This window comes from Sinocyclocheilus rhinocerous, unplaced genomic scaffold, assembly GCF_001515625.1.
Source record: "Sinocyclocheilus rhinocerous isolate Xijiao unplaced genomic scaffold, SAMN03320098_v1.1 scaffold2183, whole genome shotgun sequence".
NCBI lineage: Eukaryota > Metazoa > Chordata > Actinopteri > Cypriniformes > Cyprinidae > Sinocyclocheilus > Sinocyclocheilus rhinocerous.
The window spans coordinates 286746-302207 of NW_015634579.1; the positions used below are offsets into that span (position 1 = coordinate 286746).

The 15462-nt window shown below is 33.9% G+C and overlaps 2 protein-coding genes across 4 annotated transcripts in view; both read right to left on the reverse strand.

The window, feature by feature from the left end:
* The window catches only part of ppfibp2b (PPFIA binding protein 2b), a 59519-nt gene extending 52390 nt beyond the window's left edge, over positions 1-7129 (reverse strand). For all 3 annotated transcript variants that reach the window (XM_016559962.1, XM_016559961.1, XM_016559960.1), the window contains exon 1: positions 7056-7129. The gene's annotated coding sequence lies outside the window, so the exon portion shown is untranslated. The remainder of the gene's footprint in view (positions 1-7055) is intronic.
* Positions 7130-7792: 663 nt separating this feature from the next.
* Positions 7793-10732, reverse strand: LOC107745939 (olfactomedin-like protein 3). Its single transcript, XM_016559975.1, has 3 exons — positions 10469-10732; positions 9716-10001; positions 7793-8925 (listed from the first exon to the last, which is right to left on the reverse strand). Exons 1-3 carry the CDS (start codon positions 10577-10579, stop codon positions 8150-8152), a joined length of 1173 nt encoding a protein of 390 aa, XP_016415461.1. The 5' UTR covers positions 10580-10732; the 3' UTR covers positions 7793-8149.
* Between the last annotated feature and the right edge of the window lie 4730 nt (positions 10733-15462).

Genomic DNA, 15462 nt, shown 5'->3' on the forward strand with positions numbered 1-15462 from the left:
TGAATCCTTAACTTTGAAATCAGTATGATCAACTTTTTGCCTTTTACAGAGAAAAAATTGGATTCAAAATACAACAAACCTCATAAATTACACTTGAAATATTGTTAAAAATGTCATTGTTATTGATTTACCTCTGAAAAATGCTTAATAAAATAGCAACAAAAAAAAAGTAAAATCTAGATTTAAGCAAAATCTTAATAGGTCAATATAACCCTTCTAATTAAATTATTATTATTGTGTTTCGGTAGTGACAAATTTTGGGAGAGGACAAATATTCCAAAACTTTCTGAAAATACAATATGAGAATTAACTGCACAAGACACATTTTTTTCAAGACGTTTCCAACTCTGACATTGGACCAATTCTGTAGAATGGCCCATATAATAAAAATTCCAGATTTTATTAATGTTTTTTTTATCTGTTTTAGAAATTAATACTTTTATTCGGCAAGGATGAATTAAATTGATCAAAAGTGACAGTGAATACATTTAAGACACATTTTTTTCAAGACGTTTCCAACTCTGACATTGGACCAATTCTGTAGAATGGCCCATATAATAAAAATTCCAGATTTTATTAATGTTTTTTTTATCTTTGTTTCAAGGTGTAATATGACCTGGATTTGTTTTCGAGAGATTCACCTATGAGACTCATCAGTCTAGTGTTGTTTGCTTTACTTTGACATGTGACAGGTTTTGACAACACTCGAGTATTTGCTCTAGATAACACTTACAAGCAGACCCTTCAAGAATCTATAGACCTTTTGGATCCAAAATCCTTTGATATATTGTGAAACCAAACAAGCCAACTAATTCTCTTATTGTGTTTTAACAAGCTACTGCTATTCATCATGGGATTCAAAAACTGTCAGAGACTGTGAGCCCCGTGTCTGGTGCCAAAAAGCAAACAGTAGTGTTAGAATAACTGTTCTACTTAATTTACTCCAGGATGTTTAGATTAGCAAACAGAAGCTACTGCGGAAAGTCCCTGTATTTTGGAGCTACTGCAGTTAATGATGAACAGGCTCATCCAGGGTTATCCCTTACTAAAATGCAAAATTGTGACAATGAAGATGTTTGGGGCGGCACTAATGAGTTTGAGTAATCATTAGTAAACCTGAATAGTAAGACAGACATCAAACATCTATCACATCTTTAACTCTAAATTTGCTGTATTATGCATAGCAGCTTTTAAATACCATTTTATATAAATGACTACATTTGAGGAAAGGCTTGTTTTCTTACTTTGATAACAGTTATCTTATGGTAAAAACAGTTCCCATAAAATGTTAAAATATTATTGTACAATACTGTTGGAAAGTTTAGGGTCAGTAATAGTTTATATATTATTACACTCTAAAAAATGCTGGGTTGTTTCAACCCAACTTTGGGTCAAATATGGACTAACCCAACCGTTGGGTTAAATTTTTAAATTAAATTTTTAACCCAAAAGTTGGGTTAGTCCATATTTGACCCAAAGTTGGGTTGAAACAACCCAGCATTTTTTAGAGTGTATAATGTTTTAGAAATTAATACTTTTATTCGGCAAGGATGAATTAAATTGATCAAAAGTGACAGTGAATACATTTATAATGTTACAAAAGATTTCCATTTAAAATACAAGCTGTTCTTTTAAGAAATGTATAAAAAAAAATCATCATAAAAATGTATCACGGTTTCCAATAAATTAATTAATTAATTAAAAAAATAAGCAGCACCACTGTTTTCAACATTGATAATAATAAGAAATGTCATCAAATCAGCATATTTGTTTGATTTCTGAGAGATCATGTGACTGAACATTGGAGTAATGACTGCTGATAATTATTAGGAATAATTTCACAATATTACTGTTTTACTGTATTTTTGATCAAATAAATGCAGCCTTGGTGAGCATAAGTACGGAGCCCGTACATGGCATGCAGGAAAAAAATAGTAGGCTAAATTGTGCGCACGATTTACTATTTCGTTCCCTCGATTTATAAATCGAACGAACAAATTAGTAAATTGTGCGCACGATTTAGCAAATCGAGGGAACGAAATAGTAATCGTGTGCACATTTTAGTACATCGAGGGAATGAATTGGTAAATCGTGCACATGATTTATTTATTTTTTCTTGCATGTCATGTGCGGGGCTCCGTACATTAGAGATTTCTTTCAAAAACATGAAAAATCCTACAGACCCCAAACTTTTGAACAGTAGTGTATGTATAAATAAATAAATAAATAGTATTTACGAAATAGTAATCGTGTGCACATTTTAGTACATCGAGGGAATGAATTGGTAAATCGTGCACATGATTTATTTATTTTTTCTTGCATGTCATGTGCGGGGCTCCGTACATTAGAGATTTCTTTCAAAAACATGAAAAATCCTACAGACCCCAAACTTTTGAACAGTAGTGTATGTATAAATAAATAAATAAATAGTATTTAATATTATTTTAATAAATCCACTGTGCTGACTATGGTCTTGTTTGAAACCTAAAAACATGCTTAATTTGAATTGTTATTAAATTTGCCTGGAAGCCATTCCATAGAAGTATTTTCCATCCACGTTGTTTAAAAATTCCCACTATGTACAGTAAAAGCAAAAGCAACTGTAAGCGGCCTTGGGCAGAAATACTGCAGCGGGAGGAAGTGGCATCAGCATTAGGTGTCAGACCAATAAACCCAGCACGTCAACACAGCTTAATATGAGAACATCAAAGGCAGCAGTCCTCAAACAGCTTAACCGTCCCCACTCCGCATTAAACCATCCCAACGTGCTGACATATCGCGTGGGCACCGCGCATCCCTTGGTTAAACACGCTATACTGGCAGAAAGGTGACCTGTAGCGCAGTTCAAATGTAGCGGGTGACACAAGGCCTCATTGTTGTGGGATCTGTGTGACGGCAGACAATGAAACGACTATTTATGCCAATGGTACAAGCAGGTTTAGGCTCCGCTGCGAGCTCTACTTTCTCGATACAGGTTACTTTTCATATATGTTAAGTCATCCACAGCAAACCCAGTTCAAATAACAAGGAGATAGAGTTGCAGCAGCATATGACTACACTAAAAAAAAAAAAGAAAATTGGTGTAGATTTCTCTTGAAACAATTTTCACTCATAAATTGTTAGAAAATTTAACAAATAATTACATATGGAGGACCAAACCTGCAAAAATTACAAGTAAATAAATAAATAAATAAATGTAATACTAGTAAACTAAATGAAGGAATACATTACTTGCTGAAACAAATACAATAATTTTTTTATTCAGTTTAGTCTTTAATTTATTTTTGTATTACTTTCCCACTCTTTATTTATTATCTTCTTTATTTATTTTATATTTATTTATGTGTTAATTTATTTTTATATTTATTTATTCTGACGTTTCCATTTAAAAATTTCCGTTTTATATTTATTTATTGTATTTATTCTTACATTTCTATCTCTTGTATGATAATTAGTTAGGTTGGTCTTGTTTGCCATTGGTTTAACATAGACTGAATTGTGAGCTCAGCAACAAAATCTCACATAAACTGTCCCATAAATGTTGTGTCTTATGCTCAAACAGTGTTTAAAATGGTAATTTATATAAAGGGCTGCAAAACGATTAGTCGCAATTAATCAATTCAAAATAAAAGTTTATGTTTACATACTATGTGTGTACTGTGTATATTTATTATGTATATATAAATATACACATATATGTATATATTTAAAAAAATTGTATGTATTGTATGTAAACACTTGTATATAATTTATATTATGTATAAATATAAATATTTTACATATAAATCTAACATATTTTTCCTTAATATATACATGTATGTGTGTGTATTTATATATACACAATAAATATACACAGTACACACACATATAGTATGTAAACAAACTTTTATTTTGAATCGATTAATCGCGACTAATCGTTTTGCAGCCTTAATATATATATATACATATATATATCACATATTTGTGAAGTAAAGAAAGACTCAAATATTATTTTCTTGTATAAAGTACTCCAATAATCTTCTAGAAATCATTTTTTTTACAGTGTACAGCACAGACGGAGTAGTGTGATCAACAAGCGGAAAACCGAGAGGAAGTTTCGTCGCATTAATAAAGACGTTTCCACATAACACTTCTACACATATTAACATCAGAATGTCCAAGAGATCAAAACAGTTCTGATGTTACACGCATGGACCGCCGTACTCAGAATGATTCATGGCTCGGTGAAGGCGATGTAAGTTCGATTCGGGCTCAACCCCTGGCCGATCGCGAGCTCTACTCACCGGAGCAGATGCGTTGTGGCAGCTGGCTTGAATGCTGCACTCCTCCGCAGTAACAAGAGAAATGTCAGTCCTGAGCAGGTGCATTCGGCTGTAGTACCGTGGCCTGTGAAAATGTCAGCGAGCCGCTCGGCACAGGAAAGCCCTGCTCATGGGGCAAAACGTCACGGCTCTGTCCTACAGGTCCCTGACATCAATACCGCCCAATGCATATTGCATGGGATCTCCATTGCTCTCTATCTTAGTCTGCAGAATGTGGTTCACACAAAGTCAGATGCCAACTGCAGGCGTTCAAGAACTAGAATGGAATGGGATTTGGTTCCAGTGTTTTGTACAAAATGTAACTGGGAATTGGATCTCAATTCCTAAACCTAGAAGATGGACACATCAAAGTGACAAGAGAATTCATGTAAATAACTCAAAGAGTGACAGCTGAAGTGAAGTTTAGATGCTCATTAAACTGTATTTAACTTTACAAGCCCCTCAGAATAAGAAAGCACACTGAGGATTGCAAACCATTAAATGGCATATTTGATGAAATGAAAACTCTGGCATTATTTACTCATCCTCATTCCAATCCATAATTCTGTAGAACACACACACAAAAAAAGATATTCTGAGAAACGTATATTCTGATTGTATTTTTATCCATACAATGAAAGTCATTGGGGTTCAGAATAGTTTTGGTCCCCATTGACTTTCATTGTATGGACAAAAATATTCTTCATAATATCTTCTTTTGCAGAATATGTAAAGTCATACAGGAAAAAAAAACAATGTTTTTATTTTTGGGTGAACTCTCTCTTTTAATAACAAAACAGCTAACAAAAATATATTCTAAGAACGTTTTGTTAGTGTTTTGAGAACATTATTAAAGACCAGATAACTTTGAATGAACATTCTATTAACACTACTGCAAGAACGTTTGTTTTTAACTTTGCTAGAACATTAGCCAAAGTTCTGAGAACGTTCCCTGTTAGCTGTGTTGATCTCAGTGAGAAAATAGCCACAATTTTCAAATTGTCATTGTGGGAATGAAACGGTTGTGGTAAAACTGGTCAGTCAGGACATGTATGTGCACCTCTATGGAAATAAGCTCACAGTAATCACACAGTAGAAGAGCCTCAGGGCTCTGTGTCTGTTCACAACAACCATATGAATGTTCTCCTTCACCTGTTCTCATAAACTACTACTCATGTTCAACCTTGCCACCACTAATAATAAACAAAAAAACATCCAGAAATCAACATCTTGTTTTTAATTCGCTCTGACAAGAAAACATTGAACTGTTAAGATGCTAAGAACTGTTAATCTGTAAGCGATATTCCTCTTTCTGAATACAAAAAAGTGAAGATGGAGAATAAAGTCAAAGGTCATGAAGACTGTAAAGGCTTGTACATTACTCAACCTTAAAAGGCTACACATTACAACATGATCCTTTAAACAAACACGAAAACATGTACAATTTCATCCATAAGATATTAGACTCTATTTCTAAATGTTTTCATTTGACAACCATTCTACGGTGGTGTCATCAAAGAGCAATACAATTGTTTGCTGTTTTCACAAACCAGGGGAAGTGGACAAATAAAAAAGCCTTTATCCTTTTTTTCTAAGCACATGATCTTCACAGACAGCTTTGTTGAACCCCACAGTCATTACCATGTGAAATCTCCATTGCAGCACATACAGTAGTGTGGCTGCTCACTGAGCCTACTGGGGTCAGGACTGAAGGAAGAGGCTTTATACACTATAATAAAAACTGGCAGTAAAACAAACATGGGCAATGAATAGTAACAGGCAGAGACAAGAACTGCAATAGGCTTCATTGCAAAACAAATAGCAGAATACTTTGAGAATATGCAGTCAGATAATGGCTCATCTGATTCTGAGAAAGTTCATCCTACACTGTATGACCCAGTTATCTACTGTACCTAGATCCTTCAGGATTTGACAGAGCGATTACATCTGAGTTTAAGTTTCTGGTCAGTGATTATTGCTCTTTGGTCATCACAGTATAGCATAGTGGTGTACAATTAATGTAATAAAAGAAAATTTGGAATAGAAATGAATATATATGCACTATATTATATATTTTTGCATTAGATATTAAACTTCAGCTTCTCATCATAATATAGCTTATTGCTTATTAGTATACTATATATAGTATAAAAGTCTCTAAGTGCATGCCGTCTGAAATTTTCATCTAAAATGAGCATTTTTACCAGGCTCCTATGTTTAGGTTCAGTAATTTTACTCTAATGGCAATGTATAGGTTCTTTTCTATACAATCAAAGTGAAATAACTGAACATAAATATAGCAGCCTGATAAAAATGCTCATTTTAGAAGAAAATTTCAGACGGCACTTAGAGGCTTTTGCATCTGAACTCTTCATATATATTCATTATTTTCATTATGTATTATGTATATATGCTATATTAACATTTAACTTCTTTTACACATACATACACTATAATGCAATTTTAATTCATGTTATGCAAAATGTCAAGACAATTCTATATAATACACAGGAACACACAAACGTATCATTAATAGCCTAATAATAATAATAATAATAAAAACCTGAAATTATAAATTAAATTGATTTTAATTAAATTTTTTACTTGGAACTATGTGTTAGGCTACTACACCTAAACTTTCTTGATATTTTGTATGACACTCACACTACACATGGGAAAGGCTTAAAATTATGAAAAAGTTGTTGTGCACCAAGAAAGAAATGTTAACAGGATGTTTTTTTTTATTCAACTTACCTGTAATGTAAGTAATTCCCGATCCCGACTGATTTTAAATCCTCCTGTTGTCAGCTGTAGTCCCGCTCATCTGTTATCATCGAACTGCGCTGCTCCATATAATAAAGCAATGTGAGGTACGTTTCCTCTGACCAATCACCTGTCATGTGCTGTAAGAGGCGGGTCTTATCGCGAAACTATTTCCATATTATGTGCAAATAAACTAAAGTAACACTCATTATAATGCGGAAAAAGTAAAGTGGAACTCTTTTAATTTAGAACAGGTAGCGAGGGGTAATATTTCTAGAAGCACAGGAGCGGTAAAAGAGGCTTAATTTCACGTGTTACCGATAAACGATCAAATAAGCTTATAAAGTAAACATTTCAAATGCGTTGTTTTGTAGTGTCGCCTTTGTCTTCAAATATGCTCCGTTACAACTAATGACCGCATGTTCAGGTGGTGCTGGAAATCTGTATGGAGAATAGCAGCGCCATCTTCTGTGCAGGCCGTTCAAGTTGACAAACGCAGAAAGTATGCACAAGTGCGCATGCGCAAAACGTCAGGTACACGCTTGCAAGCTCAAAACAAAATTTAGAGACCAAAGTATATGATTCGTGAAAACAGACCTGGGATGGGAATATGTTAATATATGGTTAAATCACGACTAAGTTATGAATTATCATTGATGATTTATTTCCAAAATATGTCAGAAAGATAATTACACAAATTTAGCTTTATAGTGTTATTTCAAGCCGTAATCCCCCTCCACCGCAGAAATACTGTAAATTTGAAAGGTATTTTCTTTAAGGGACATATGCATTGCAGATAGGCTATTCCTGTCATATAATGCTATTTATTTATAGAGTAGGCTACTGCTGTTGGATAAACATCTTTCACGGTCTCAAATCATAGAAAGAGTGAACATAATACTTGGGGTTCTCTGACTGAACCGAGGAGGTCAAAGAGTCCTTTGTTTTTCAGGAAATGACAGTCTGGCACAACTACAAAGTGCCTTCCATTAAATTACAAGAAGATTATATGCGATTGGGAAGAAGAATAAAGCACTACTGGTTAAAAGGCCCTCATGGTAACTACTATGTAGAACTGACCTATCCTATATCTTCTTGATTTCTAACTTATAGATGGTCTGATAACCATCATCCCAAGCATACAGTTGCTTATCCTTTGGGTGGAAACGCAAAGCGGAGTGGCTGGTGTAACGCTTTGGGAAGAACAGCACAGAAATGCTCTCAGTGTAGATGGTGTCATGGATATCAAACAAGCATTGGATGCTGGACCTTCCACCATAGTGGGAGTTGTAGACCACATATAAGGTTCCACAGATTATGAAAGCTGCTTCTGCATCACGGCTATTGCAGTTGGTATCCCATGTGTGCTCCACTGCCAGACTACTGTGGTCCAGCTTGGTGATCACCAGGTTGCCGCCAAAGTCTGGGTCGGCATGGATCGACCAGAGCCCCATTTCATCTACGGCGAGATCCAGCAGAGTGTGAGGATTGAGAGAATATGCCGGCATCCGACCGGCTCCAGGAAGCAGCAACCGATCAGCCACTGTACGGTTGCTGAGGTGGACCTTCAGGATCTCATTGTTGGTGTCTGCGCTGTGGTAGTACACAAAGCCGTTGTAGACCACATGGCCGGTTCCGTGCCAGGGAAAAGGAAGACGGAAAACTTCAGTTTTTTTGGTGGAGTTTGGTTCGGTGAAGGTCTTCAGAGAGGTATATGCTAATACTGTACTGTTTCGAGTGCCACTAAAAAAGTAAATCTTAGCAGAACCCTTTGTTGGATCCTTCATCCAGGATCCATTGGCGTCGCCTGCTTTCTTGACGATTTTGAGAGACTTGATACCCACAACTTCTGAGCTGCAGTCTGGAAGAATCAAGGTAAAAAAAAAAAATCAAGTTTATGCAGCTGTAGCATAGTAATTATTATAATTATTTATAATTATTATACTTATATTATTAATAATTATATATAATAATTATGTAGATTACGTGCTTTATGTCGTCCTTATAGAGTTGCACAATAGATTGATACCATATCAATTATGAGGTATATTAAAGATGATTTTAATTTATCAGTGTTGGTGTTGAATTGATAATGAATATTTAATGTTGCTTGCAATATTTTTACATTTAGATTAACTTAAGCTATCATGTAACGCTCATTTAAAGTTATTTCTTTTAATAACACTATTAATTTAATAATTAATTCATTTAATTTATTTCTGTGATGGCAAAGCTGTTTGTGATTGTAAACGTAATGTATAATTTATTATATAATAATTTATATATGTTAATTTATTATATCATATTATAATATGTTAATATTTAGCTAATCTCAAAATGAATATGCATTTTTCCTACTGTACATTATAATGTTGTGATGCCTAAATTTATTAAACTTGTAGCATTTAAAATATCCAATTTTGGGTTTTAGTGTAGTCATTTATTTAGACAAAATAGTATAAGATTTAAATATTGTTGCACACTTTCTTGTAGACATTTTAAAAATGAAACATCTCAAATGCAATCTAATTATTTATACAGTTTTCCTCAGGAAATGAAATCTCTTATGTAATGCACATATTCAAGCACTAACACACACACACACAAAATAGAAAAATGAGCTGAAAATGAAATTTGTAGGGCTTGTTTACCTTTGCCCTTAGGAATTACAGATGTCTTTTTTAGTTTGGCTTCTTTCACCTGGTGCTCGATCAGCGAGTCCTCAATGTCAACCTGAACGGTGTCAGGGATATTATTATGCAGGTATTCCACATCTCTCTCCACTCGGTCCAAACGCATAGCAAAGATGTCAATGTGACTTTTGACCTCTGATTTCAGTGCATTCATCTTGCTTGTTTCGCCGTGTATCTCCTTGGACATGTCATACATCCGTCGACTGAAGTGCTGGACGTCTTGCTCGCATTTGATCAGTCGTCCCTTTTCAGATAAATGCACAAAAATAACATTGGACTGACTACACAAAAATGAACAGAAAATTCACTGGTAAAACATCTGCTATATTTTGAATGTTGCAATGTATATTTTGCTTGGAGACGAAACACGGAGAAACATGCGTTTTGCTAACCAGCTAAACCTTGACCCTCTAATTTGGCCAAGTAGGACAAAGATCAACATCCTTGTTAGTCTTGGAGGAACATTAGTGTTATCAAAATGTTACATTGTTCTGATATTATGGTTAGATTGGGGTTATGTTGTTTTAAAAAAAAAAAATCCAGGAACACATTGCACTTACCCAAAAGAGTAGTTTGAGTTATATCTTAAAGTTTAGCTCATAGTTAGCAACTTAAACATAGATTAAAATATTACATTGGTTTCTGTTAAAGCATGTAAAAGAACAAAAGTATTTGGCTACAAAATCGGCTATCTTAAAAAAAAATTCTTACCTCAAGCTGTTGAAGTTGTCTCTGAAAATATTCCATAATAAAATCAGGAGTTGTCCTTTGAGCTTGTCCCATTCCAAGCCAAAGAAATACAGTTACCAAAGACAAAAGCATGATGTATATTTCCACTTGGATTTCTTTCTGTCTTGTTTAGTTTGCGTTATATAATAAAACCGAGAGAACCCCCTTCTTATCTAATGTCAGTCTGGTAAAATGGAGCCAGCTGGAGTCCAGAAGCAACTGGTTGTTTGTTATTCAGATTCTGGAACTGTATTCGATGGAAGATGCTGAAAAGGCAGGTCTTCACAAGCTGTGTTTTTAGTTGTAATAAACTCCAGATGTCCTGACATGCTTTCGCTCGATAAATCAACTCTGCAGATCATACGATTCAAATTACTGCATATTTACTGTATAATAGCTATACAAGAATGGTGCCTCTCCCCCTTTCAATTCGTCCATTAGCCTTTCAAGGGTTCAAGTTGGAAATTTCAGGACACCTTCAGGAGCTTCAGTCAGTCTGGCTGTCCAAAATAACTTTAATTTTGGCACACAAGCAGACATTTTCCTGCCAAATAAGTGATGCGGGGGAAAAATGACTTTATTCTTGGAAGAATTCTCAAAACTCAAAGGAACTTCGTGTTTTGTCTTCTAAATAGGCTACTGAATCAGTAGTAAATTCAACTATATATTTTGAACCAGAACCTGAATTAGGAGTTTGACTAATTCATTAAACAAAAAACACTATTTAGGATTAAAATATTGCTAGTTGCTTTTTAAAAAGTTACACCACCCAGAGAAATTGTAATGTGATGATTCTGTTTGTCCATCAGATGGCGCCTTAATACAAAAACAACAATTTGAACTCCGGGAACAGGATTCACATCTGTCCATTGTTGATTTTGTTTGCAAAGACAATGACAGTGTGTTTACACAGATTAGAGAGATATCCATTTCCCAACATCTCTAGTTTATCAGTGATTATCTGAAATTCTGCATTTTCCCTTGGATAATTCCCAATAGACGTTTATATGCTCCTGACACCATTGGCCCAAATTCCGCTAGTCAATTATTTAGGCTGTTATATAATGGCATCATTCAAAATTGTGTCTCATCTTAAATAGAAATCACAAAACAAGCCTTTTGCATTAACTACAGCATCAGATCGCATCTTCTTTATATATGCCTCATTAATTTGCTGTGGGTACATGTTTTTTATTGTATTATTATTATTATTATTATTATTTCATTTCAACTGAAATGGAAATGAAGCCCGGGCAATTGTTAACAAATTAGGTTTCATTGTCATAAGGGTACTGAGCTTGTTGTCAAAGAAAACACGGCAAAGGGAAAGCGACAGGCTCAAGTGATGTAGAAACATTTGATGTGGAAACTTTTGTGGCCTAATTCAATCACAACTTTGAAAATTCAAGGAGTTGATTTACTAAAGTAAAGCACACTGCAAATACATAGAGCGAAAATCAACAACAACAAATCTATATAAAAAAGCTATATTTACTCCAGTTTTGTATTTACACACACATACACACAAATCGTTATTCAAATCATTTTAAAACTACTTAAACACATACCTTGTCCCAAAGTACTTCCATTAATAACAATGTCTAAGTGGCTGGTGACCGAACTCTAACCCAGCAAAGCGAGACAAAAGCCCACATCAAACGTTCTATTAGTGGAACTTGGTGTCTCTTCCAATACTGAATGAGTTTAACAACATCTCATCATCAGTGACTTCACGTCCCTATCTCAAGCCCATAAAAGTGTATATTATTTGGACTTATAACCATCTCTGCTCTGGAGAGTTGCATCTAATGCTAATGATTATGGTTATGTACACAAAATACTGCATACATATCAAACAACAGATCCCTGAAATTCTGGTAGGTAACTGACTAGAAATGAATGTGTTTATCTCTATAGTTGAATTTTTATACACAAATTAATAAGTGTGAAAGGGTAAATCTGTTCGGAAATATCAGACAACACTGACAGACCCAAACATCCCTTTTACCACCAAATGAGGGCACGCCTGGTCCCCATACAGTCTCCACCACTGAGCCAACCCTCTGACACACTTCCATAATTCCCTCATCTTTTTTTTTTTATCCCTACCAAATCCCAGCTGTTTCAAACTGCATATGCAACAACACATTCATGACTTTGTCAGGAAACTTCAAAGCACTAATTTATGATTCCTGATAGATTTGCATCCTTTGTGTCAAGCAGAAAAGACTGAGCAGATATAAAAAGACTGTAGATATAGGGGCATGATAAAATCCCAGCTAACAAAAATATGTTCTAAGAGTGTTTTGCTACATTACTGTTAAGTTATGAAAATGTTATTTCTGAATGTTAAAAACGCCCATTTTTAAAAAATGTTTAAAAAAACATTTTCATTCAAACGTTAAGGGAACATTACATGTAATTATTTTGCAAATATTATGGAAAAGTTACTTTAGAATTTTCTCTGAATGTTCTGAAACAAGTATAGTAACATTTAAAAATGCTACATGAATGTACAACTAAAACCAGAACAATCCATGAACAATGTATAAATAAAATTTTTGTTTGAATGTTTTTAGAACATTATTAAAGACCAGACAACTCTGAACGTATGTTATTTTAACATTACTAGAATATTTGTCATAATTTTGAGATAAAATTGCCCGAACGTTAGACAAAATTCTGAGAATATTGCTTGTTAGCTGGGATGTTGCATGTTGTATATCGGTTAGAAATAAGATGTCATATAGGCTCTATTTTTTAAACAACATTTTAAACGTTACTGTTCACATTTACGGAACACGGAACACAACACTCTTCATTCTTTTGTTCCGAAACCTGTTTGAAAACAGTCGTACAGTGTTGCTAGAAGTGTAGAAATAACTTAATTGACATTTAACACCAACTGCAAAATCATATTCACATGAAATTAAGCATTAGATCTGCAAAATCATATTTACATGAAATTAAGCATTAGTTCTATGTGCACGGACTCTTAAACTGCTTTTTCTGTTTTTTCTTTGGATGTTACACGTGTCTTGTCTGTTTAGTACTGTACTTTGAGGAGAAACCAGACACTGAATATTCGTTGCTTCAATCAAGGGTTATTGCTTAGCTGGAACAACTATAACATTAGGGATCCCTCAAGGCTCTATTCTTGGACTGGTTTTATTCAGCCTTTATTGCCTTGCCACCTCCTGGGAGAGCAACTCTTTGAAATTTGAAATGCTAAAAATCATATCAGAGTCATTTAGATTTCTGAACACATGGCTGTTGTCCTGTCTAAGGCTGAACATGCTATTATAAACATAACTTCGATCTCTAAGACAGCATATGTTATTTGGCACTAATCTGTTATTTAGCACTAATAAATTGTGCTATTGTTATGGCTCATTTGACTATTTGCTTTGTCTGAAATGAGCTGTTTGCATTTACTGACCTTGTCACCAATGTCTTTTGTTTGATGTTTTCTTTGACTAGTTGTTGAAGTCTTTGTTTTGGTGATTGCACTTGCTTAGCCTTGCAGTGTTTATTAAACATGCTTTGAGAACAGAGACCTGAATGTCTTTCTTCTGAGCTTGTGCTGAAGAAAATTAATCACCATTGCAACATTCTGTCTTGCACCTTGGGACTTAGTGGGAAAGCAAGCAGTCTATTTATTCCACTTTAATGTATACAAGGATTTGAATATTCATGTGGTTTACTAACATGTGTGTTGTGTACACATACCGTATTGGGAAAAAAATTCATTGGGGTCCAAAAGTCTGACACCACAAATAAAAGCTGGAAATTGACAGTTTAAGGAATTGTAAAAATGAAATTTAAAGACATTATTGTCTTTAAAAAAATTGTTTTTAAAAAACAAAACAAACAAACACTTTTTTGGATTAAAATGACAAAACTGTTAAATGATGTAGTATATGTCTTAGTGAGTTGGATCACCCTGACATCTGGTGGCATTCCCATGCTGATATATTATGAACCATTACATACTCTTAAGTGCTTCAGTGGTCTTGCTGAAACCTGATCCGTGTTATGCTGATGGATATGAGAGATAGAGACACCATTACAGAAATCTGACAGGAGGAAAAAAAGCAGAACTATAATATAATATATATCAAAAATATAATATATAAAAATATAATATATATATATATATCAAAATATAACTGAAAAATGTCGTTATTAACAATAAATTAAGAAAATAAGCACAATTCATTTTCATTTGCTTTTTTTTCTTTTTAGGTTCCATATACTATGATTATAATTAATAATAATTATGATATCTGGGGGTCAGAATATCAGTAACCAATGCAAATAGCAAAGACAAGTATAAAACAAATAGCAAACCGTATCATAAAATTGTGACCTTACAAAAGCACATAAATAAATCAAAATAAATAAATATGAAAACATTATAAACTGATGATAAACTGTATTTAACAAATATTTTAACATTTTCTAATTGTATTTAATATTTTTTTTCACAAATGAATACACAGTAATTCCAACTTTTGCTTTTACCCTTCAAATGTTATTTTATGTTTGTGCTTTTGGCAGTGGATCTTCAATATTATTGTTTTGCATTTTATGCTCATTTTGAGCACAAAGTTTGTGCTTTCTGCGAATGCAATTGTGTTTAGTTGATTATGGGAAAATGTGGACATCTGGTCACCTTACCCAACACAGTCATATGAACGTAAATAAATATCAGTATAATTTTCTTCACCTTGCTTAGTTTAGTTTTTTTTTTTTTTTGCATCAAAATATGCCAGGAGTCACATACAGTAAGAATAGTTTGCTTAGCTAAATGAACCATCAATAATAGTTCCAATGGACCGCTGTAACGTGCACCTGATGTCACTGATGTTTAAATGGCAAAACCGATTAACTAGCCTACTATTTGAGCAGGCTTCAACATATGTTTGTGTAACCTATAATCTGATTTAGAAAGCACTTCAAGTGTTCTCTTTAGT